The sequence below is a fragment of the Lissotriton helveticus genome, chromosome 4_1 (genome assembly GCF_964261635.1).
Source record: "Lissotriton helveticus chromosome 4_1, aLisHel1.1, whole genome shotgun sequence".
NCBI classification, from domain to species: domain Eukaryota; kingdom Metazoa; phylum Chordata; class Amphibia; order Caudata; family Salamandridae; genus Lissotriton; species Lissotriton helveticus.
The window spans coordinates 1,569,777,370-1,569,802,918 of record NC_136063.1 but is presented as its reverse complement, the minus strand read 5'-3'; the positions used below and the strand labels follow the sequence as shown (position 1 = coordinate 1,569,802,918).

General features: G+C 42.5%; 1 protein-coding gene across 1 annotated transcript in view; it reads left to right on the top strand.

The window, feature by feature from the left end:
- HECW1 (HECT, C2 and WW domain containing E3 ubiquitin protein ligase 1) overlaps positions 1 to 25,549 on the top strand; it is a 624,284-nt gene that overhangs the window by 63,419 nt on the left and 535,316 nt on the right. The window contains exon 2 of the mRNA XM_078688193.1: positions 9,204 to 9,311. Coding sequence (XP_078544319.1) covers positions 9,204 to 9,311 — 108 coding nt within the window. The remainder of the gene's footprint in view (positions 1 to 9,203; positions 9,312 to 25,549) is intronic.

The window sequence follows — 25,549 nt, the reverse complement described above, 5'->3', positions numbered from 1 at the left end:
ACGCAGGGCTGCACCATATTTACAACAATATTGTGCAGCCCTGCGTTTCCCCCTGCGCTGGCGCTAAACTTAGTAGCCTGGCACCAATGCAGTCACCCTTGCACCACAGAGCAAGGGTGTCTGCATTGAGGGGAAGATTGTTTATGTGCAGGAGGGTCTCCCTTCCAGCACATAAACAATCTTTAAATGACGTTTTGTAACTTTTATGTGCGCTGCTTACGTTGGAAAATGTAATTTCTTTTTTTTTTTAATGTTTATGTCCCTCAGAGCAGATTAGGATGTGACCGCCAGGGTGGCGGTCACATCCTCTATCTTTAACATTGCGGCGGGTGCAGCTTCAAGCTGCACCCGCCGCAATGTTAAAAATGCATGCATCGCATTTGCATGCACAAAGCGGCAGGAACCGCGCAAATGCAGGGGGGTACCATAGGTACCCCCCATGTGCACCCCCACCCCCCTTCACCCAGGGGGCCCGCAACGGGCCCCCGAAGTGAAACTCCGTATGCTTTTCCACAGCGGAAAAGCCGCCGCGGAAAAGCATGACATTCACACCATCCTAATATGGCTGGCGGTGTCTGATAGACACCGCCAGCCATGTTAGAGCTTTTCCGCTGCGGTCGGAAGGCGGCCGCGGCGGAAAAGCTGCGGACGGAATCCCAGACCCACCGCCATCCTAATATGGCGGTGGGTCTTTTGAGGCTCCGCAGCGTTTTTTCCGCATCCTTCGGGCCGGCGGTGGCTTCCGCCGGCCCGGAGGATGCGGAAAAAACTGTATCATAATCGGCCCCTAAGTCTCTTGTGGCTCTGATATCATCTACGGCTTTGATGAGTGCCGTTTCGGTACCATGGCCTTTCCTAAACCCAAATTGTGATTCATTGAGGAGGTTGTTTTCCTCAATGAAATAGGCCAGTTGTGTGTTCATTAATTTATCGAAGATTTTGGCTGAGAATGGGAGGGCAGTGATCGGTCTGTAACTTTTGGTGTCTAATGGATCTAGGTGCTGTTTTTTAAGGAAGGGTTTAATGATTGCCCTTTTCCAGGTTTCTGGATAGATACCTGTTTTGAACATAGCGTTGCATATTTCTGTCAGTTTGGGTGCTAGAAGGTCTGGGATGAGTTTGGATACCAAGGTAGGACAGGGGTCCGTGGGGGAGCCTGACTTGATTGTTAGGATGAGGTTGTGAACTTGTGAAGTGGCAACTTGATTAAACTGAGTGAGGGCGGGCATTGCGTTTTCATTGATCACCGAAGAAAGCGAGGTGACCTTTCATTGGGATGCAAAGTTATCGTATATGGAGCTGACCTTGTTATGAAAGGCCCTGGCTAACGAGTTGCACAGTTCTTGGGAGGGGGTGGGTGGGGGATTGACTCTTGAACCTGAGAGTTTGGTGACTACCTGGAAGAGGAGTTTGGTGGAGATTTGAGCCTTTTCTATTTGATTGGTATAGTATTTACTTTTTTCTGATAGGTAGGACGTGTGACGCTTCAGCTGGAACCATTTGTGTGGGGTTGCAGCTCTAGTTCCCCCACCACAGGCTCTTGTGAGGCGGGCCCACGCCCAAATCAGTCTTCCGCAAGCACTCTCTCCAGTGGCCACCTCCTCAGGACCTGTAGCAAACCCTCATCAGTTTCTCTACTCCATTTCACATGCTGAGCTTATTGTTGTCTGGGCTCACGGCCGATACGGGGAGGCCATTTCTCCCCTCCCCCTGTAGCAACAGGCTGCCCGACCATGCCTCCTACAGCGCCTCCAGCACAGATCAGGAAGGGAGGAGCCCCCCCGCAGATCACCAATCGCTACCTGATGCACTCCTGAGGTATTAAGTAGCTTCAGTAAGGGGGAGAGAGGGCCTCACTCACCTTTTGTGGCTTTCAATGCCTAATCTGGCTTCTCAGGCGACAGGGCAGGGTCAATAGTTTGTTGTGGGTAACAGTCTCATGGCAGGCCTATTGTCAGTGGGCAAAAATTGGAATATCCAAATTGAAAGAGTTTTCGAATTCCTTCTTTTTTGCGGCCAGTGAATGTTTGGAATTGAGCTCGAATAATTATGGGCAAGCGGTAGCCACCTCAAGCATCTGAAACAACATATAAGGTGTTCATTTTAAAGGGGTCAGCACTTGTGTCTGCAAGTCAAGTTAACAGTGCTACAGCCAAATATAATAAAATGTATTGTGCAGTGTTAGCTTGGGTTATGCATTTAAAGCATTTAACCCATCGCGAAGAACAACTGCAGCACACTTATTTTTGGGTGCCGCTGCAAACGTAAACCATTTACAACGGCGCGGTAATGTTTTTTTTTTAATACAGCCGAGAGCATGAGGGAGCATCATGAGCTGCACGCTCTTCTCTGTGTTTGAAGGCCAGTAACTGCAGGTTTGGCATAGGTGTGTGGAACACTGAGGGCTCGAGCCATGCATGATCCATGGGCCTAGCTCTGGCTCATCTCAAAATCTTTATAGACCCTCAAGTCCAAAATGAGCCCAGCTTGCATGTGGCTTCAGCCTGCCACCCAGACCACCAACCTCATGCACCAACATTAAAAGATAAACCATTAACCATGGATGTCAAACTATAGAAAGAGAAACCCAGTGGTTGAACTGCAAAAATGTGAAACCACAAAAACTGGGGGCAATCTGTGCTTCCCTACTTGCCCAAACTGTGTGATCCTAGGGAAATATTTTATTTCACAGGGCCTCCACTCTCTTCATTTTTGCATACCAAAGCACTTTAAAATAGGCAGATTCGTGATTTCTGCTGTGGGAAACCTCTATTGTTTGATTTAACAGACTATAAAGCTGTACGTGTGTACAAGACAACTGACTTGGTCCATCGGTCACTATTGGCATTGAATCTTTTTAAGTTCATAGTTACAAATTATCATTTTAAATAAATGCTTCTTTTTTGATTATGAAGAACCATCATATTTTTACATGCCTCTCCCGGCTTGTACACATGCTCTTAGAGCCAAGCCAGACCATCACGCAAAAATTACACTCCATGCTGTTACTTGAAGCGTATAAGGCCATTTTATTGGGACAAGGTTGTAACAATTAACATTAACCAAACCACATTAACTATAACATTTCCCATTAATCCTTCCCTTCATTCACTCTCTCCATCCTCAAACCATCACACCTGTTGCACTCATCCCATTTCAACCTGCGACCTCCTCCATCGCTCCATTCTCGTCTTCACCTTTCTTCCAACATCCTCTCTTGGATTTTGTGCCGTCGCTCTCTTGCATCCCGCACCCCCCATCAGTCAATTGTCCCCCTCCCTGAAGGCGTGGGTGCACCTGTATGTGACTCACCACAACTCCAAAGGACTGCCAACCTAAAAAACACCCACAACCTGTCCTCAACTGGCACGCTCACTCACACATATCCCCAGCCCTAAACTTGTTTGGACTAACTTTCTTTAACCCTCCCTGGTGCTACCAAGGTGCAGGAAGAGTCTGAGACCTGCACCTTTATACCCACCCCAATCCTTCCCCTTGCCCAATCCCTTGACCCCCTCTCCAGCATTTCCTTCGGCCTAATGTGTGAAGAACCCCGGGAGAAGACTGGACTGCAACCCTACTTCCCCCGGGGACTGACACTGGCTCAGCTCTAGCTTCCCTCCAGTGTTAGTTTGTTGGTGTGCATACCTCTAATCTCTGACTTTACGTGAAAAGAGCCAGTCAAGCAGCCGCAGGGAAATCCATGAAGCCAAACAAGGGTACCACACTTCTCTTCTCTGCAGCTCCCAACTAGAGAATACTTGAACTTCTTTAGAAAAGAACTTCAAGTTTAGATTTCATAGTTACTTGACGTTTACCCAGAGGAGAAGGCTTAATGCGACAAAATAAATTGCAGTAAGCTCTTTGAGCCTGGTACAGAGTAGGAAAGCGCTATATAGATACCAATACAATGCCATGGCATATTCAATAAAAGAATATCTGCCCTTCCACTTCTCAAAAATAGACTGAAGGAAAGATGCAAAAGAATGGGTTGATGAAATACGTCTGAAAACATCCAGCTTCATTGGGTGGAGGATGAAATATTGCAGTGCGAGGGTCTTTGAAAAGCAACACGGAACAACAAAACCAAATGAGCAAAGAATCGTAAAACGAAACACAAATGAGAACGAAAAAGTTAATGGTGATTTGAAACTTCATTTTCTGCCAAGATGAAGCTGCCATTCTCTGTGTGATTTTGTGGAGTTTTTAGTGAGTAGTGTGTGTGGCCTGTCTTCGATAACTAATAGTTTAGTATACCTATTGCAAAAGATTATTTCGCAATATGCTTGGCCATGTTCCTCTTTTCCGATATCATGTGTTTTAAGTGCTTCATGCCTTGGGGCTAGTCTTTATTTTCGTAGTATGTGAAGTCATGGGGTCCATTTTTGTGACACTGTTCTACGTGGTATTTGATAAGAACCACCCGTGCATCATGCTATATGCTAGTTGTGTTGTAATGTTTGTCAGTCTGTGCTGCACATGAAAAAGCTGTACATTTATTCTTTTGTGCTCCATACGATATAAGTTGTGTGCAATACATTCGTATTCAATGGTGAGAACTAACCAACACAGTGCCTTGGAACTATTGTCAATAACAGCTTATCCAATTCACTCACATGAACTTTACAAGAATGAAACCCAAAGAGAGCCAAAACGAAATTTTAACATACATGTGCAGGTATTGTTCATGCACAGTCATGAGCTGGTCCTGTTGTCTCGAGGCAGTTACTCTCAGTCCGCTCTATATTATCAGACGACAACACCAATGAAAAGTGAAACTACTGCCCACTAGCCCAGCATATTTAGTGTTGTTAAAAAAAAAAAGATCTTCGCATAATGCTTGTTGTAGTGGGGGAAGAAGCGAGTTCTGAAGTCATATATATATTTTTATTATAAACATACTTTATTGAATTTTTCCTTTTTTGCCAATATCATGCTCCAGGAGCCACAATATAAAATCATTGATCAAAAGTAACGTTGACATGTATAAGAAAAAATGACAGTTACTTAATTTAACAATGTAACCAAAATCAAACAGAACACACAACCAGCTGGGCAGTCATATTTTTAAATCGGAGTTTAAACTGTTTAGAAACACGCTAAAAAATTGGCAATCATTTCTTATACAAAAACTAAGGGCGCAGTACCTTATGTAGCTAATAGATGCCCCTGCAGAACTCCACGTGGACACCTTGTAACAGCCTGTGGTACAGCACCCTTGTCTTGCTTCTTGCATTTTATTTTAATTCTTATGCTACTGCTGGTATATTTTTTCACAAAAACAAAATAAAAACATTATCATTTGCAATGCCAATAACTTAAAATGTCAGTAATGCGAGATGTATTGCATTCCAAATGATTGTTTATATTGTGCAACGTGTCTAAAGGCAGTGAAAAGCAGTCACACCTGACAATTGTATTTCAAAGGGAACTGCAGTGACAGTGTTGCACATCTGGACTGTGTTTCTTGAATTGTTACCATTTTTTTAAAGGGGTGTTTTTGAAGTTTTAACATTTTTATAAAAGACTTTTATTATTTTTTCATAATAATAGCAAAACAATTAATCAGACAAGGCTGAAAAAGCGAACTTTGGTACATGACAACCCCAGTTGACATGCACACCAACTAATTTTTTAAGATAGACTCAGCGCAAATACATCGTTCTTTCAGCCAGCAAGCACTTGTTCATAGTTCTGCACTATTGGTTATGCCATTGCGACTGCCCCACTACTGGGCAATGTCACATGTGCAACCACCAAATCGACATTGCATTTAAGGTTATTATATTCAGGTGGGTGTTTCCCCACATGTGTTGAGTGCTGTTTTCTCATTCAGGACAATGGTATTTCCCTGTACAGCACAGAAGTGATTTCTCAATTCGGTTTAGAATGCTCTAACCACAGGGCACTGCCTAATCGTGTGAAATAATGACTCTGCAGGATTGCAACCCATCAAACAACCACCATTGGGAAGGATACTACAATTTTTAAGTTTCACCCTATAATATGTACAATGTGGTACCTATTATTGCACAAGAACCAACATTTGATTCTTTCTTCGTTTGGGTCTCCGCTTTGTATTATTCGGCCTCTTCCATAGGACCTAAGTCACACTCCCATCATCTGTCAGTCCATTTGTTAGGGCTTTTAATTGCCAGAACTGTATTGCCCTCTTCATTTTACACAACATTCAGTGTAGATTTATCTTGCAGGTTATCCAGTCTGTTGTAGTTTTTCAGAACAACATGTCTTACTTAATAACTTGAGCATACGTTGGTGAGAATTCTTCACAAATCTTAGCAAATGTCTTTATACCTTCAGAATCCTACAGACATCAAAGTTTGGAAATTGCAAGTCAGTCCCATTTGTTGACCTCATTGAGGTTATAGAGATCACCTAATAAGTCTAAGAGAGGTGTCTTCACCTGCTCCTTCTATCCTATTCGTATTGTGGCAGCCACTGAGGCTTGAACTGCTACTTTAGCAGGTCTCAGGCAAAGTTCTGCCCTTGGGACTTGGGTTTTCTGTCCTTGCATTTAGGAGAAACCTTCAGTAGATTCCGCTATGGTAATGCCACACTCATATAGATCCCTAACCTGAGGAATCAGTGCTAGAGCCTGTAGTTCTGCTATGAAGTTGTTCAGAGTCACCTCATCTACTGCAATCCTGGAGCTTACAAATATCTGAAATAGGTGTAACAAACCTAAGCTATTGCTGTCGTCCTCTTCTCTCTGACCTTTCACCCCAGGAATCTATTTGAGATGCATTTCCCTTATACTAATTCATGGCAACAGTTTATAGGCTATCAGTCCCATGTTGAAAAGGTGATATTGAGATTTTAATTAGTAGGATCTACCCTGCTTTTACACCAATTCCAAGCATTCCTCATTTTTACCCATAATTGATTTATTAAGGTCAACTGAGCCACACTGGCATCCAAGCCACCATCCCTCACTCCATGGCTACTCTCACGGCCTAGCAGAACCAGCCACCATTGGTAAAAGCACCATACATACATTGGTACATTGGGGAGAGGTGCCTCCACTCGTGTGTGGTTTCGGAACCACCACTCAATTGTTCCCCAAATAATCAGCATTCCTCTAGGTATAGATTTGCAACAGGATGTGGGGAGATATGTTCACTTTCAGACCTTCAAGACAGGAACTCCCCTCTGACACCACCATCATGGGCCCTTAGAGTTTTCATTTTACACTAATGATTTCACGTATAATATAATTATCTGTAACCATACCATCTTCTTTCATATGAAAAACGAAGAAACGCGGGGCCTCATTTACAATAGTTTGAAGCATAGCAGCAGAGCAAGCCTTCCTGCTATGCTGCCGTGCATCAAAAGGGCAGGAATGCGCCGTATCTGCAAGCTACAGCACATTCCTGTCGTTCTCCCCTGCGCCGGCGCACCAACAGCAGCCGTGCACCAGCACAGACACTCTTGCGCCATTTTGCAGGGGTGCCTGTACTGAGGGGATGATTGTTTTTTGTGCAGGAAGAGATACTTTCCTGCACAAAAACAATCATTAAAGGCATTTTCCTCTTTCTAAACGTGCTGCATAATGCCATAATACCCTATTACCGATGATGACACCTGAACAGGCTCCTTGCTCTGTCCTCCCAGTCAGGCAAGCATCAAGCTCAGTGGGTAGAACACTTCCCCAGAACTAGTTTTAAATGACCACAGAACTGCTCGTTACCTTGACAGCACCTCTGGGTGAGCACAGGTTTCCCTCACTCGGAGCTTCTCTGTTGCAGCAGATCCATTTCAGCAGAACATTGTCAAGAAGGTATCACGCCTCTTGGAGCCCTTGTCCAATACAGCCTGCAGTCTTGCCATGCTGAAGGATTCAGAGCTTCAAAATAGAGCCTAAGGGCATGATTACGATCTTGGCGTGTGGGATACTTCGTCACAAATGTGACAAATATACCATCCACCATCTTACAAGTTCCATATGATATAATGGAATTGTAAAACTGCGGACTGGATATCCATCATGTTTGTGACAGAGTAACTCTGTCCACCTAGATCGTTTTCAGGCCCAAAGTGTGAAAGTAAAATATTCTGACTGGGCAAAGACACCAAAATTATCAGGCTGGCGAGAATACTTCTGTGGGAGCAAAATTATAATTTTCCCGCTCTGAGATTTTCCCACCAAAACCAATGGCTTCACTGGGAATTCATCCAATGCCTATTTAATGTTGTGGGGCCTCTCTATGGAGTCTGCTGCCTTGCCCTGCTAAAGGATCATGACTTCCATTTGTGAGGCTAAGGGCCCGATTTAATTCTTGGTGGTAAGAATACTCCGTCACAACACTCCATGCCTATTCTCAAAGGCATTCAGTAGAATTTGCAAAATAGAAGCTCGTCTCATTAATATTCTTGAGGCAGGATTCTGCAAATCTCATTAAAAGTGCATTTAGTGAAGCAAAAGATTTGTAAAATGTTGCAGTGCCAAAAGGTTGCAAAACAGTCATTGTGCTAAAACACAAACTGTTTTATGACCCCAGCTTTAGTATATTGTGTTGCAAGTTCTTCGCCAAACCCACCCCATTCATGCACAACTTTCCAAGTTAATTGGAACAACACTATTTACTAAATTTCACTAGTTTCTATGAGCAACATTTAAAATGTTGATTCATTTACATTGTCTTCTACGAAGCCCATATTGTGTTGGTCATTTTAAATAAATGCTTCACCTTAAAGAGAGCTTGAAGTGAACACTCAGTTTTTTCAAACATGTAGATCCTCGCATGTTAACTGTGACTTAGTCAGAATTTCACAATCTCTCATATGCCAGCAGGGTCCTTGCGACCTGACAGATTCACGCACAAGATGAATCCCTTTCCGACAGCATACGTCTGACAATGCAAATGTGAATCTCTTTCAGCCCAGGGCAAGGAGCGGCAGATGATGAAACATGATGGCCGTCTCTTCGCTCTTCATGCTAGGGATATGTATGTGACGTCTGCAGAACATGACAAATGTAGTAGATTTACCAGCGAGTCAACTATTTGTTAGAAGACGTGTCACGCGTGGACTAAATTTGACCTGTGTCGCGACTGTTTATTCAACGTGTTAGTTATTTATCAGAATTTGCGCTACGCTTGGTTTGATATTGATTTATCTTATGTTAGCTTTACACTTCCATTCAAATTAGTGCTTTAATGGATTATTTTGTTTTCCTACAGATGAAGCCCAATCTGAAAATTTTCTCGACTACAAGAATCGTGGTGTCAATGGTTCTCATCGAGGTCAGATAGTCTGGAAAATTGATGCCAGCTCTTACTTTGTAGAGCGTAAGTAATGCGCCTTCTAATGTTTGCTTCAGTGACTGCTGGAAATGAGCTGTCTTGTTTTCTAAGCACGCCATTCGGTACACGTGATGGAAGCATGGACAAAAAATTTAAATAAATGAAAATTGAATTGATTTGCCTCCCTTGACAGCCGCTTCAGCATTTACTACCTGCAGGCAGAGCGGTTGTGACACCTCTGTTGCCAAGCCACATGTTATTTACAGGCAACAAGTTCAATTTCTGAATCTAGCCTCTTTGTAAGGAGATGGGCCAAACCATCTGTTTGAGGCACAGGTTTTCAAACTGAGAGGCAAGCCTCCTGGAGGTTGGGTAGGAGGCTCCGTCCAAGAGGATCACTTATGCCCTTAGGGAACAGAAACAAATTTCATGTTTAAACAAGGATTTGTTTTTGGTGAAAGAAAACAGAGTGGCAATGAGCAACTCTGTAAAGGGTCATCAGTAATGTATTTTTTCACTCATGCCCTAGATGGGAGGGAGGTCAAAGGGGGGTGAGGGAAATAGAGCGCTCCAAATAACCCTCGAAGACCCAGCCCTATTCCTGATAAATGATCACACTGTTAATACTTTTACGTTTTTAGGGATTACAGACTGCTGCTAGGCAGGGCTGTCTTAACAGCATTATAGGCCCCCGGGTAAACCAGTGCACTGGGCCATGCCTACACAATAACTCACAGGAACAAAAATATTTAACAGTAAATTAGTGCCAAATTCTGGTCTGTAAGTGGCCCCTATGCTCGTGCCCCCCCCCAGCAACTGCCCAGCGTGCCCATGCGTTAAGATAGCCCTGCTGCTAGCATGTTGCCAATTATGTATTTGATTGTTTTTTTTAAAAAAAAAGGATAAATGAACTCTGCAAAGTTTGAATTGCCAAATAAGTTCCAAGCTGTCATAACAATGATAAGGAAATATGTTTGCCATGCTAAGGCGCCCGAAGAACTGTTGTTACTCTAAGGGGTGCGGGATTAAAAAGTTTAAACGCCATTACTTTAAGGGAAACGAAAAAATAAAGAACGCCTCTGCTGATTGTGCACTGCAAAACCATATCAGTCAGTTAGAAAAACAGTGTATGAAGAATGTTCAGAACGATAAACAAAAGCTTAGAACGCAACCAGCATATTTCTGTGTTCTTTCAGTCGTTGCATCTTTTTCCAATGTAAATTGTTGCCAGATCCTACTCATAAAATATACATGTGTAACTTGTGTTGCTGAGCCCTATGTAGACAGACTCATTGTGGAGTCACTGCAAAATATCCAGGCACACTGGGAGCGTCCAGGGGCCTTCTACATGTATATTAGTAGACTGGGCCGACCCTAGGCATGGGCAATGTGGGCACTGCCCAGGGCCTCGCGCTCATCTGAAAGATAGTGGGGCCCGCTTCCGTGTGAAAGGGCACACTTTCACAGTTAGCCCACCTGCTCCTCTGAGTCCCCCTACCCCACACTATTACAATACACATGCGAGATGTCTTGAGTCGACCTTGATGGTCGGGGTGTCGTCGTGGCATTCCTGGGGGTGCAGGGGTGGGGGGAAGGTACCAGCAGCGAGGGGAAGGCACAGCAGCCAGGCCAGCAATTATGGCTCAGAGTGTCAGGGGCGGGGCAGCACCTCTCTTGAGTACTGGCCATTCCCTTTCTGCATTTTGTTGCTAGGTGACAGAAAGCCCCTTTTATTTCCAGGACCAGCCAGACACAGGTAAGGCCAGGTGGGTGAGGGGAGGAGGGAGTAGCCAGATCAACTGACTTTTGTTAACTTGTGCATCAGTGCTGGGGCAGTGTTTTACGAAATGCCTAGTTACTTCGAAGGCCCAGGGGAGCCCTTTCCCTGGGCCTCTAAGCACTAGAGCAAGCTGCAATCCAGGTGTGGGGGCCCCCTTCAAGGCCTTATAGCCAGCACTCCCTCTTTCATTTCCTTTATTTGTTCCCCTGTGAAATTAATCCAAAATATAAAAACGCTTTTGCTGGAAATGTCTTCATTTTTCTGACATTTTTCACTTCCAAAGTGCAACCTTGGGTTGGAGAGAAATAAAATGTTCAAAATGTAAAAAATAATTAAATCAAGACAGAGTGGGGGGGCCTGATTGATTTTATTAACACCCAAAACACATTAGTGCCACTTTACAGAGTTTGCCAGTGAAGTGCTACTTTTGTTTTCTTGTCTTTCTCTGAACAGCATTGTCTGAACAGCATTGTTTTCCCCAGGTGGGGAAGTGCACCATTCCTGGATGTACTGCAATACCTGCTTGATGGGCTGATTCAAAAACAAAATGCATACCGCAGCTCTGTATTCATGAATGTAGTCTTGTTAAACCATATTGCTTACGTTTTGTAAGGATATAAGCAATGGACATTGAAACTGGTCCCTTCCAGCCCTGCAGTCATGGCCTTAACTTTTCATGCAAAAGCATTCACTGATTTCTGCATAATAAGTGCAAAAGCGTTAAGGTAACCATGTTGTTCCTGCCTACATTTCACATGCTTTTACTTAATCTTACATTACTTATGAGTGTTTGCTTTTTCCAGGATGTTGTCACTTTTTTTTTGAGGCAGCATATTGCTCTTGTCTTGTGCCTAATTTGATTTGAGACCCCTCCAGGTGTTTAGCGGGGCGCAATTGGGTTGTAGTTGAAAGCAGTGTGAGTTTCTCTCAGTGGGGCAGTATGGTGTTCAGTGGGGGAGAGGATGTGGCACAATGGTTAGAGCTGCCGAATTTGGAACTGGGGAACCAGGTTCAGCCTTCATGACCAGTCCACCACACCACTCTCCTGAGAGAACACATTTCCATGCTAGACCTTGGAAGAATGGCGTCTGAGCACCAGCAGGTGGACCATAGCGGTGGCAAGTGTGGGTTAACCTTTGAAGGCCTGTCCACTACAACCCCTATTGTAGCTCACCTCAAGTCTTTTGGACAGGCCTACGAAGCAGCACACCCTAGAGCAACAGTGACTCTGTCACTGAGGTCACAGGACCCTTGAGGAGGAAGGCTCTAGAGCGGTGTGACCGATGAGATCGCCCTGAGCGCTGACTTTGGGTGGGGGCGTCATGTTTGTGAGTATATTATGTTTGTAAAATAATTTCTGCCTCCTTCCTGGCCTCCAGCAATTTTCAGCAACAATAAAAATGTCATGATAGCTCCGGTGATTATTGTTCCTCTTAGAGAGAGATGGAGTTTTATCAAGTGGAAGTTTTGACTTGTGGAAAGATAGCGCAGAGGGTTAATGTGCTTGCTGCAAAGAACATGTACCATGCAGATCACTAAGTCCACCCACATAATGTAAATAGGCCAGTGGCTTACTGCTTTTGTCAGAGAGATCCTTTTATTACTTGCAGTTTATAAGTCAAAATCCTAACATAGAATAATGAGCCTTTAACTGTCATCTAAGAGCTGCATGCAAACTGCAAGGTATAAATTACAGCGTTATGGGTTTTTCCCCAGCCTTTGATTATCCTAATGTTGCAAAAAGGGTTCATTTGGACAGAAAACAATTCTCATTATTAAAGAGAACCCCCAACCATGGTATTGCATTCTAAATTCAGAGGTTGTGTTTCTCCAGACCAATCACTATTAAACTATACTGCCTACAAGTATGATTGTTATGTGACTCCTAGTCCTTTGTCTTATATAACATTACCTATTGTGATTTACACACATATGATTGATTTTCTTTGTGTAATGTGTGATATAAAGTTCTCTTACACCCTACACTGGTATCAGTGGCGCTGTAAATCAAATTAAATGCATCTGGGCGAGAATGTGGTTATGGAGACTTGAGGGGCACTGTTAAAGGGTGGTAGTGAGGGAATCCGTGGCAGAAAAGTCATTGGGGGGCACCAACATTGTTGCACAGGGCTTCACAGCGCTAAAGGCGGCCTCTTCTACTTCCTACAGTTCTAACACCAAATCAAAAACGTTGATTTGAAAACCCCTTGAATCTGAAGCATACCTTCAAGTCAATGTATGATTTAGCAGGGGTTTCGGTTATTCTAAGTCTTTTTTTATTTATGTACAATATTTATTTGTTTGCAATGGTGTCTTGTAATTTTGTACTATATGCGTTGTGTTTTTGCACTTAACATAATTCTGGGGAGTAAAGAGCCTACGTACAAAAAAGATTGTCCTACGTCTCCTAGCCTGTGCGTGTGGGATACTGGTGAGAGGATTTACGTTAAAACAAATGACGAAGTATTAATGTCATCCTAAGGTAGCACAATAATGGCACAGAAAGATAAGGGAGCCTTTTGAAATTTTCAATTATATCCATGGTGTGAGACGTTTTCTCTTCTGTCATTTTATATTTTGAATGATCCCGCCCCTCATTACCTCAACAAGATCTCCACCATTTATGAGGCAGAACTGGAAATTGTATCATGCACTGATCTGGAAACAATCAGTTAACAAGTAAATAATACACATCTTTGTTAGACCTGCTCCTAGCTTTTCCACCCAATGTGAAAAATGTAATCCATTTAACACACAGCGACGGCCGGCAGTGGGAGTAAATGCAGGGCGGTGATGTGGGGAGGGGGAGGGGCAGGGTGGGGGGTAGTAATGTATGGATTATGGAGTTTTACAGGTAAGTAAACATTTAAATACATAAAACGAATTTCGTTGGGCGCAGTGCATCGCATTTTGGGATGCAGTGTACTCAACAAAATTCGTTTTATTTATTCAAATGTTTACTTACCTGTAAGACTCCGTAATCCATACATTACTACCCCCCACCCTGCCCCTCCCCATCCCCACGTCACCGCCCTGCATTTACTCCCACTGCCGGCCGCGGCTGTTAACACAGTTTTAAAATATATGGACTTATTTCATTTGTATATTTATCTTTTTGTTCATGTTACTGATAGCCATGTTAGGTCTCTCAGTGATGCCAAATAAGATCAATAGTCCTGTGATGTCACTTCTTGTGATGTTACCAAGGGCGGCTCCTCCACTAGCGTGGAGGAGTTTCGCCCCACTGCTTTCTCGCAGTGCGAGAAGCAGAAACACAAAATGCTAAAACTACCAATTGTATGTTTCTGCTTCTCACACTGCCAGAAAGCAGAAGTGTTTGGTTGGGGGCAGGTGGGTCTGCTTTAGGGCAGGGGAGAAGTGCCTTGCCCACTGCTAAGGGTGCTGACTGTTTGGTCGGCCCACCAGTCATGCGCACTCTGGCCTTTCTCCATGTAGGCTGCAATGCAGCTTAATGGAGAAAATGGCCTCCCCATAAGCGCCTGGCTGGTCGGCACCCCGACCAATCACAAAGCTGCCATTGTGATTGGCTATGGGGAGGGAGGCTGCCTGCTTCCTGTTCCTGCCAGAGGCAGATAAGCAGGAGAGCAGGCCAGGAGCAGAGATGACGCGAGACCCGGTAAGGTACGTTTATTTTATTTTTAAATTAAACCCCCCTGCTCGCGAACCCCCACGAGACTGCCACCCGCAAGGCCACCCACCCGTGAGTCATGCCGGCCGCGACTGGATGTTTCATGCAAAGTAGAGGGGCCTCATATCTTCCCTTTCGCCCGGGCCCCAGAAGTTCTAGGACCGGCCCTGTTAGTAGACCCATAGTGCTAAAAACGGTTCTGAATGCAAAACATTGGCGTCCCGATTCATACAAATTTAACAATTAGTTGGCGTGACTTCTCATGCAGTACTCCTGCCCACGGGCCTGATTTAGATTTCGGCAGAGGGGTTACTCCGTCACATTGGTGACGGATATCCTGTCCGCACAAATATAAATCTGATAATATACTATGGGATTTATATTTCGGGAGATGGGATATCTGTCATCGTTGTGACAGAGTAACCCATCCACCAAATTCTAAATCAGGCCCATAGACTTTTAATCCAAGCGTAAGTCAGAAACAATCCATCATTACTCCTTGCTCAGTCCTAAAATTTAACAGCAAGCCAAGAGTACTCCAAGAAAAAGTCACTGTAAATTCTTGGTGAATGGGGCCCTGGCCTGATGAACCTGCTGTGCTTGAAAATGCCCTTTAACAGTTTTACAGAGGATTGTATTTAAGATTATCAAGGACAGAAATATAAATTCTTCCTGAACATTCTTGAATTTCTGGTACTCAACATCAACTGTAAGCGGTCGGGTATGTTTCCTCCATGATTGCGTTGCAATGATTTCTTTGACCTTAGGCATGTCTTTGTCAGTACTAGTAGCTGTCAGAATCTATTCAATAGAAAGAGCTGCAGGCATACTTGGCTTTACTATGAAATTGACGTAGGCCTTAGCTGCTTTGGATGTTATACTATGACCCTGTAGCGGCACTCATGAAAAGTAGTCTGTGGGGTTTTGATCCTTCCCTGGTTTGTGCACACTAGAGGATTCATACTCCTGCAGATGCAATCCCCACCTCTCGATGCGAGGGGCATCTTGGTTTTGGATTTCCGAAAATTGTGAGCAATGCCTGATGATCCGTGACAAGGGTGACATGCTTTCCATACAGAAACACATGGAAGTGTTCACATGCCCATCCTACAGCTAAGCTTTCTTTCTAAGGTTGAAAAAAGCACATTCGGTGTGAGATAGACTCCAACAAGCATAGGCCACAACGTATTTCTGAGCAGCGTGCTGTCCACTGTGTTGGGAAAGGATCGCGCCCAACCCCACTGGGCTTGCATCTACCACAATCTTGTTATTCAATTTCAGATCGTAGTAAACCATTTCAGTTGCATTTTCAATTTTCTTGAAACTTCCATCACATTCAGATGACCTTTCAAACGGAACATCTCACTTTGTTAGTACTTTTATAAGGGCACTCAAAGTGGCAAAATCCCAATGGTACCCAGAGTAATAACTGGCCATGCCTAAGAAGGATTGCAGCATGGTCACATCTTCGGGGGGGCAAGTAGACAACAATACTGGTACCTTTTTGGGGTCAGGAGTCATTCCCTTTTCAGGGAAAATATGCCCAAAGAATGTAAGTCTGTTTTAGTGAAACTCACACTTCTCTGCATTTATTTTGAGATCTGCATCAGCAAGCAGACTGAATACTTGTGTGAGTGCTTTATCATGTTGCCCCAAACACCAATATATTATGACTGTAGTTTAAAGCATGTGGGACAAGTTGAATTATTTGACGAGTGACATCTTGAAAAATTTCTGCAGCTGATGACACACCAAAACTCTCTTATATCTGAGCAATCCAACATGAGTTGAAAAAGTAGTAATGTGCCTACAGTTGTCTTCAAGCTGAAGTTGATGGTAGCCTTTGTTCAAATAAAGAGGGGAGAAAATATTGGTGCCCTTCAGCTGCGTAATCATGTATGCATTGTGTGGACCTGGATGTCTTTCTCTTATGATTGCTTTGATGGCCTGTCGCATATCAACACTAATGTGCATTGAACCTCCACTGTCCTTTTTTTGGCACCCCCACAATGGGTGAAACCCACGGCATCAGATCAGTAGAACGCTCGATGATAACATATTTTAACAGTGTTTCTAGTTCTTTCTCAACAGCTTCCCGTAAGTGAAAAGCAATTCTACAGTGTTGCTGTGCAACAGGGCGAATGTCTTCATTAATGTGAGAATGCACCTTTATTTTCCCAAGTCCACTAAACAATGTCGGGAATTGACTCACTATTTCAGAATGAGCATTCAAGTTGCAGTTGATAGAGATCAGTCCAATGTCAGCAGCTGTATCAAAACTTAATAAGCATGCACTCGACAACGTACCTTGGTGGATATGAATTGGCGCTTGTACTGTGGTTTTCTTGTGCTGCATGGTCGCTAGAAAGTATCCTTGACTCTGCAAGGCGTAGAAGCTTCCCAGATGTACACCTTTGTCCTCATCGATTTCCTGCACCTGGTTGTCGCTGTCTTTAGCGCTTCTTCCTACCTGGTTGTCATTGTCTTTAGCACTTTTGCTTTGTATTGATGCTGGTTCTGTGTTATGATGTGGTGCAGTATTTCTTCTGTTGGCTTACTAACTGTGCTCCTCTGTAAGGTTTCACCTTATTTGAGGTCCTCTCAAATGCTGGAATTGCACTTTGACTCCACATATGCAAACTGTAGACTGCTTCTTGGGTTGCACTTGGCATGCATAAGCAGTTTGCTGGACCACAGCAAACTCTCAGGGAGAGCAGTCTTGTATCCTTGGGGGCATGTGTCCCCCATCTCATCACCAGTAGAAGCATCGCCCGCAGCATGTAACAGACCACGCCACACACTGAGTTCTGGTTTGCAAATCTTTATTCTTCAGCATGCAACTGGTAACTGAACACACTGTGTCACAAACTTTATTAAACACACCTACCAGATTACTTAATACTTGTAAGGAGTCTGCTGAGGACACTAGATGCCTCCAACACACAAACACAGGACACAACAAAACCCACTCTGTTAACCAGACTCAACCTTCCTGCTGCAGCAGTTCCTAAACGTTTAACTTTGCATCGGAACACAGCTATGCAAGCCGGGCCTAAATTGGGACTAAGAAATAAATATTTATATTTTTAAAGATGATCATCACAGCCACCACTCTCTTCAGGTACAATCCACCTTTGTTGCTTGCCTGTTGATGTTGACAAGCTAGAGTGAGCTTAAGCTAAAGAGCAAATGATTACTTGACAGTTAAAGGCAAGTCTTCCTCGTCTGTGCCGTCCTTCGCTTAGATGGGAAATCTGCTGTTTTGATGTATTTTCCTTCAGTAGTTCTCATCTTGTGGTTGGCAACTAATGCATAATAAATGAGTCTGTCTATTTACAGTCCATTGCAGTTATATAAAGTCGCTTTAAGACTTTTGTAATAAAAAAAACATCAAAAGAGTTTCTTGCACAAAGAAATCATGCACCGGCTTCAATGTTGACACCTACACATTTTGGACGTTCAAATATGCCAATAAATGTATGCATATTCCAACCCCTAGAATAGAATAACTTGACATTTCATACAGTAAAGTTTTCCTGAATTGCACTTTGGTAATGTGTTACCAATTCGCAATTTGTGTTTGCAACTACAAACTGAATCGGTATTTGGAAGTCCCTTCCAAATGCTGATTCAGAATGGAATGCACAAATGTTTTCTGACCGAAATGTGGTTGCAAAACATTAACATTTTACCAAATTCATAAAACTAGTGGTGACCCAGTCGCAAGCGTGAACCTTTATACATGTTGTCAGAATTTTTTTTTAAGAGTATGCACAGGTCCTATTGCCCCCCGAGTCTGTATTTTGTGAACGGACCTGTACATAGGTCAGTTCACAAAATAACACGCTGGTCGCAAAAATACTGGTCCCAAATTGTGACCAGTATTTTGTGACCAGCTCTTAGTACATCGGGCTCAAAGATTATCAAGGATCAAGTCTAGTTAAATCGACAAGACAAGATTTCACTGAGCGCCCATCTTGGAAAACAATACGTTTTTACCACCAAGATAACAATATTTTTTTTTTAGCAAAACCTATGCTGCTAAAAGAAAAGAAGAGTGTGCAATAAAGCATGCGTCTTAATTAAGGTGCTTGAATCGAAAGAGAGGGAGAGAAAAGGACCATCAAGAACATTATGGTCCTACAACCAGTAAGCATGTTTAATGTAGGCTTCCACTGGCTTGCAGATGGACACTCTACAATCCTTCACAATATAGTGTCCTTTCAACACTTCTAAATTACCTACATGATAATTCCTATGTTCTAAAGCCAAGCCTCATGCAACTGACGTTGTTTTTTCCCACAGCAAATTTAAAATTCCTCACAGATTTGCATTTTAAGCAGCTGCTAATAGCAGCTTGAACAATTTAATTTCTATTGTACTCACCTCCTTTTATATGCAAAAGAAAAAAGACATATCATCCCTAATTATATATTCGAAGAGAAAAGTTACATACATTAAACACCATCCATTTTTACATTTTTAATTGTCAATCACTTTTTCTTCAACTTCTAGAGGATATTATAAATGGACTTTACAAATCTAGTAAAAGAAAATAATGGGGCCCTAGTCAGAAAGCAATTTTTGGCTATACAGGGTAAATAAGACCCAGTTGGACAGTGTCACATGACATTCTCAGTAGTTCTTTTGGAAACCTGTGAATGGCGCTGCTTCCCATATGTCATTCTGGAAATGATTGCAAAAAGAAAAAATTTATAAATACGCATCCATAAACAGGTGAACTTCTACAGATGCAGATACACTAGTGTTTGATAACTAGCGCCCTTAGTGTTTCGGTAAAAAGAATTTGCTATTAAAAATTATTAATTCCAGCTCAGTGAATACTAATAAATGCATAGGTAATAATGTTAAATGTTAATAACCTTTAGGGGGCTTTTTGGTAGCCAGGGCCTGGATTTCTCAACAAATACCAAGAGAAGGGTGTGCATACTCCTAAATTGGTTGCCTCATTATGAGTTACGGCTTCCCACAAAATGGTAGTCTGAACTCACTGCAAAAGGGTATGCTATTTTGTTTCAGGATGAAGGCTGACTCGATTGACATGGCATGTTCCTGTTTTGATGCTAGCATATCACCAGGGTGTATCAGCCGCTTGGGGGTTTTGGTCTCCTCCAAAATAGCAGCCTCCAGTGTTGTTGTTGTTCAACGCAAAATGGCAACCATGAGGTTAGATGCTGGCTCTCTCAAAATGGTAGCCGACTGACTTGGTGTACCTCACTACAAAATGGTGGTTGTATGTTATTTATGTATGTACAGAAAATAATGGCTCACCAAGGACTTAATAAAAATCAGATAACAATAATTATCAACGCAATCACTGGGCACAATTAATTGGAAGCTAATAATGAAAGTTTAGGCTAAACTGTTCAGCAACAAATGTATTTATTAATTGTTGTCAATAAAAAATTCAAAGTACTTGGCACGGAATTAGAAGGCTAAATGGGTGTTCAGTGTCCCAAATGCAAACACAGAAAGAAAGGGGAAGAAAGAAACTGAGGCAAACATACAAAGTGTGTGTATATATAAGAGATACACAGCTTGAATCAGTTTGTACTCAGGGTTTGTTTTTAAATGTTATTAGCCCAAGCTGAATAATACTTAGCACATGATAGTTAAGTCTGTGCATAGTGCAGACAGCAACATTTCGAACTCCCTTGGGGCATAAAGATGTCAACAGCATCACAAGGAATGACAAGGTAAGTGACAACTGGGTGAAAAAAACAGGGCATAAGTCATGGATATGGATTAGTATCACAAAGGAAGGCTAGACTAGACTATGTAATGTATATCTTTGAAGATGCCACAAAACACAGTCCTGTGAGGGTGTCCTGGATGTGTAGTCTAAGGTACCCAAAAGGGAGCTGGATACATGCTTTCCCAGAGTGAATAGTTCTAAAAAGCCAAAGTACCTGAGGAGTAGTCCACCGACGTGGGAGAAGGTGTCAATACTCAAAAAGTTGGTCAGAATGACTTGTTATCAAAAATACATGAGGTTTGTAGTAGGTATAGCAAAGCAACAATCTACGTAACCTCATTTTTGCTGGATGACGTTTACTCACCCGTTGAACAGAGAAAGTGGTCATTAAGGAGAGGGATCCTTCCTTAGAGAGTTGTGCACCCGAAGGTGGACTGTAAAGTTCAGGCTGTGAACTCCACAGAGAACAACGATCTGCTCCTACTAACGGGCCATTTACAAAGTAGGGAACTGCTGATGGGAAGCAAAGAAATGTCTTGTGTAGGTGCAAATGCATGTGAGAGTTGGTGAGCAGTAACAAGGTCAGCATGTACAATCACTTTCAGCCGAGCCGTTAGTCCTAAAGCACATGTAATCAAAGCAGCCATAAAAATGGCTGCTGAAATCAAAGTGAGGCGTGGACCTCAGTCAATATCCCAATGGAAGCAAATAACTGCTCTTAATTCTAAATTCGGTAATCAATTAAAAAATCTTGAAAAGTGTAAATTATGCAATTGGTGCAAGGTAGAGTGGAGGATTTATTATATATTTTTCTTTTTACGCTCACATTTGGAAGAGAATGAAGAAGACCGACTGCAGTGTCTAATCCATTACGAATCATTATAAAATGAACATCATGCAACATATGATAAACACATTATGTGTTAAACATTATAAAGAGCTAAAAAAAACATCTTTATAGTATATCAGTATATATTTTAAAGCTTATTGATCAACAATATACAGTCAATTAGCAATGGAAAAAACATATAAATGTAAACCTAAGGGGCTGGCTGATCACAAAACCTATCAACATTATATAAAGGCATGAAAATCACAAGTCCAAATCCTGATCATATGAGCAACACAAAGGCCAATTGCAAACAGTGAAGCTCGTGCATTCTTCTGTTGTGTTGAGTCTATGTTCAATGGATTCACAGAGCTGGGTCCACTTACATTTCAAACTCTGTAGAATTGCTCCTACATCTCCACCTCTTTCGGGTATATTCACCAAATCAATGACCTTCCGTTTTATGCCAATCTCTGAATGATCTTTTTCCAGATAGCATGCAGCCAGAAGAGCAGTGATCACTGTCCATTATATTAGGCTCCTATGTTGACAAATCCTTGCTTTCACTTGCTATGTGACCTGTATTAAATGTAGTGAGTTACACGGACATCAAATACAGTAAACTACATTGGTAGATTTACAACTTGTGAAAGAGTTAAGTTCATATTTTATTTTCTCATACATGAAATCTTTCATGTTGGATGGAAATTTGCAGGCCACACAGGAAGAACATTTCTAAGCCCAAACATGGGCGGGAGCCCCCATGAGGTAAAGAGAGTATATGCCATACTCTCATTATGATTCTTTAAGATTTTTACTAGCTGATTTTTATGAGAGCACAACACAGTAAGACTTATCAGTTAATTACTGTTGTTTTGGGCTTGCGGGCTAGTAGGTGTTCCCTAGGGGAAAACCATGTTTGTGTCATGTATGCTTTTATTGCTGCTCTATTGCCCAATATTGCCCCCGTTTAACCACACAGTGCACTACCATATTCTTCAACTCTGATCAGTCTTCAGATTGGCCATCCTGTAAAGGAGAGACATCATTTAAGATGATTAAGAAGGACGTCGCCTCTGGGGGTAACTTTAAATTAACAAATTTAAAGTTACCCCCCTAATCTATTAACAGTGGCATCATACCCATTAGGATGTCAAAAGCAATGATAGCCATAATAGGCTGAGTTGGAACAAACTAAAGCAGACCCACATACTTTGTACTGTTCTCACTATGACTCCAGAGTACCCTTGGGCCTCCACTACGTCTATAGATCTAGGTCTATCACTCGCCAATGAGGCTTGGTTGGCTGTTGCTGTGGCCACATGCAAAGACGTGCTTGGTTCACATACAAAAAAGAAAAACAATTTATTGGGCCATTTGAAATCATTGAGTGAGCTCGCCAGTGCTTACAGTGTTGATCCTAGCCCCTGAAGCCAATGTAAAATCGATGTCAACATGACCTTAATAACTCCCTCAATAACTGTTTGACAGTTAGTCACCTCATCTATCATAGCTTGTTTTCAAGCTTACAATATCTACCACTAAAACCATCCTACAGGAACCCAGCTAACGCAATTACTACTGAGAGATTTCTTCTCATTTGGGTCAATTTCGTTTTTTGCCAGGTTGACCGTGAGTCAGGTTTCTTCTTCTTTGCAGGTGGAGACCCAAGTTCAATATGACATGAGCAACCCAAGGGTTACAGATTGAGCTGGCAGAAATATTGAACACAGAAGTGGCTTGGCTAGCAGTATCTCAAGGGGCAGGAGGCAATATGTCAAAGGTAAGGACCTCAGATACAGCCCATTTGTGGGGCCCCCAAACTCTGTTCCACATACCAGTTGTGTTACTAATTTAAACCCCCCCACCCGCCACCACCCCAATCGAATTAGTCAAAAAATGAGCAATAGAGGTCATGATGGATCGATCTTGCCAGTGGAAATCGATGTAATCTTCCACTGTCAACCCTACGGATATCAAGAGCCCTACTGTTCAATATGAAAAACCACGATGTGTGGCCCAGTCCAGCCTCTTCCAGGCTCAGAAGGGCCCATATTGGCTGGCCTTCCGTGTGTCCTCTGCTGCAGGATGTCAGCATGCACTATGTAGCACTGTATTGACACCCCCTCCTCTTGGTAGCATGTGGCAGTGTGGAACATGTAGTCCTGCCAGACCCCTCTGCTGAAAACAGCTGTCCTGCATTGCTGGATGTCTAAACTATTTGGAATTTACCAGCAAGAGTGACAACTGCTGGATACCTTTGTTACCTTATCATTAAACATGACCGTGGCAGATTGACTGCTACCCTATTCACAATATCCACCTTGATTAAACACCAGAGATTTCACCCAAGGGTTTTATAGTATGGATTCCTTTTTGCCAATTCCCAACACTCTTGAAGTAATTGCACACAAGAATTAGATTATTTTACAGAACAAAGACCTTGCTAGAGCAGTTGATTGAGAGACGGTACCTAAGAAAATTGTTAAAAACAGTCATGAAACATGCACGGATTTCCGTTAGGAAACGCCTACTACAACCTCAACCCAAAACAGACAGTAATAGACTGGTATATGTACCACTTTGTTTCCTCATACAAATCAGCCACTAAAGATCATAAAGAGACACTGACATATTCTACAGTAAACCTCGCCCTAGATGTTCATCTGATTACTTACAAAAGAGGCTAAAATGTGAGAGACCATGTTGTCCCAATGCAGGAATGTAGAACCCAAAACAGAAATGGTGTCATCATTTCCTGGAGACTACCACCCATGTTAGAGCATTATAAATACTCTTCCTGTGTGGCCTGTACATTTTCACCCACACAAAAACTTCCAAGCATTATCAAATAAAATATGACCTTGAATCGTTCACAAACTATAACTTTATCAATGTGGTATAAGGTATATGGTGCACCTGTAATATGAACTATTTCGGACCGCACAGCAATTGAAAGCAAAGATTCATCAACACAAGAGCTGAATATGATGCAAAGTGACTCACTGCTCTGCTGGTCACACACAACCTGGAAAAACATCATTCTGAGGATGACATAAGATGACAGTCCAACGATCTGGTGGACGTACCTGAAAGAGGTGGAGATGTAGGAATAATTCTACAGAGACTGGAATGTAAGTCAACCAATGCTGTGAATCCAATGAGCATGCACTTGACACATTGGAAGAGAGGGAAGCTTAATTGCTGATTGCAATTGATTTTGCTGATATGACCAGGATTTGGACTTGTGGTTTACAGGTCTTATCGGAATGCTGTGATCCAATGGCACCTTATGTTTAAATTTGTATACTCAAATATGACTTTTCTATGGTTGTACGACAGTACAATGCAGGTAAATACATCATATGCTTTTACCAGGCATTTTATACGACGCATGTTTTTACCTTGAATATGCTTTTACAATGCATGCTATTATCACACATTTTATTTGCGGGGGGAGCCCCCCACACCTCTTAACTTACCTTAAATGCGTGGTAAAGGCATGCATTGTAAAGGCATGCACACAGTAAAAATATGTGTGCTAAAAAATGATTGGTAAAGGCACAACGAGGTAAAACCTGTGCTGTAAAGGCTGTTTCCCCTTTTCTTTTGCTAATTGAATGTATGTTTTGTGATCAGCACCTCAATAGGCTTACTGATGTGCCATAACAATGTGCTTTTTCCACCCTTTAAATATAGAACCTAAGGTTTATATTGTATGTTGCATGATGTTAATTAATTCACGATTCATTAGAAATTAGAGACTGCAGCCTATCTTCTTCACCTTCTTCCAAGTGTGTCTTATTTCCATTTCTTCTAATTCCTCTACTCTCCTTTAAATCAATTTCCTAATTTATACTTTTGAAGATTTTTTCAATTAATTTCCAAAGTTGGAATTAAGAGGGGAGAGGAGTTGGGGAGGGGAGTTGGCCTAACGGCTAGGGCATTCGACCTCGGACCTGGGGAACTGGGTTTGAATCTCAGTAACAACGCTGGACATCCTATGATTCTGGGCAAATCACTTAATCTCCCCTTGCCTAACAAAAATGAATGTGTGTCCTCATGTAATGTAACTGGCGCTATGTAAAGCCGATTCGGTTGCGGGTCAAGCTTGCGCTATATAAAACTCAGCAAAAAATAACAAAGAGAAGTAATTCACTTCCTTTGATTTGTATTTACATATACCTACTATGGTCCAAACCTCCCTTTCATTCCCACAACCATTTGATTGCCACTTTTCTGTAGCATGCTTTAGGATTACTGCTCAGCTCATATTGACAGTTCACACTGTCCGTGTCCGCGGTCCACA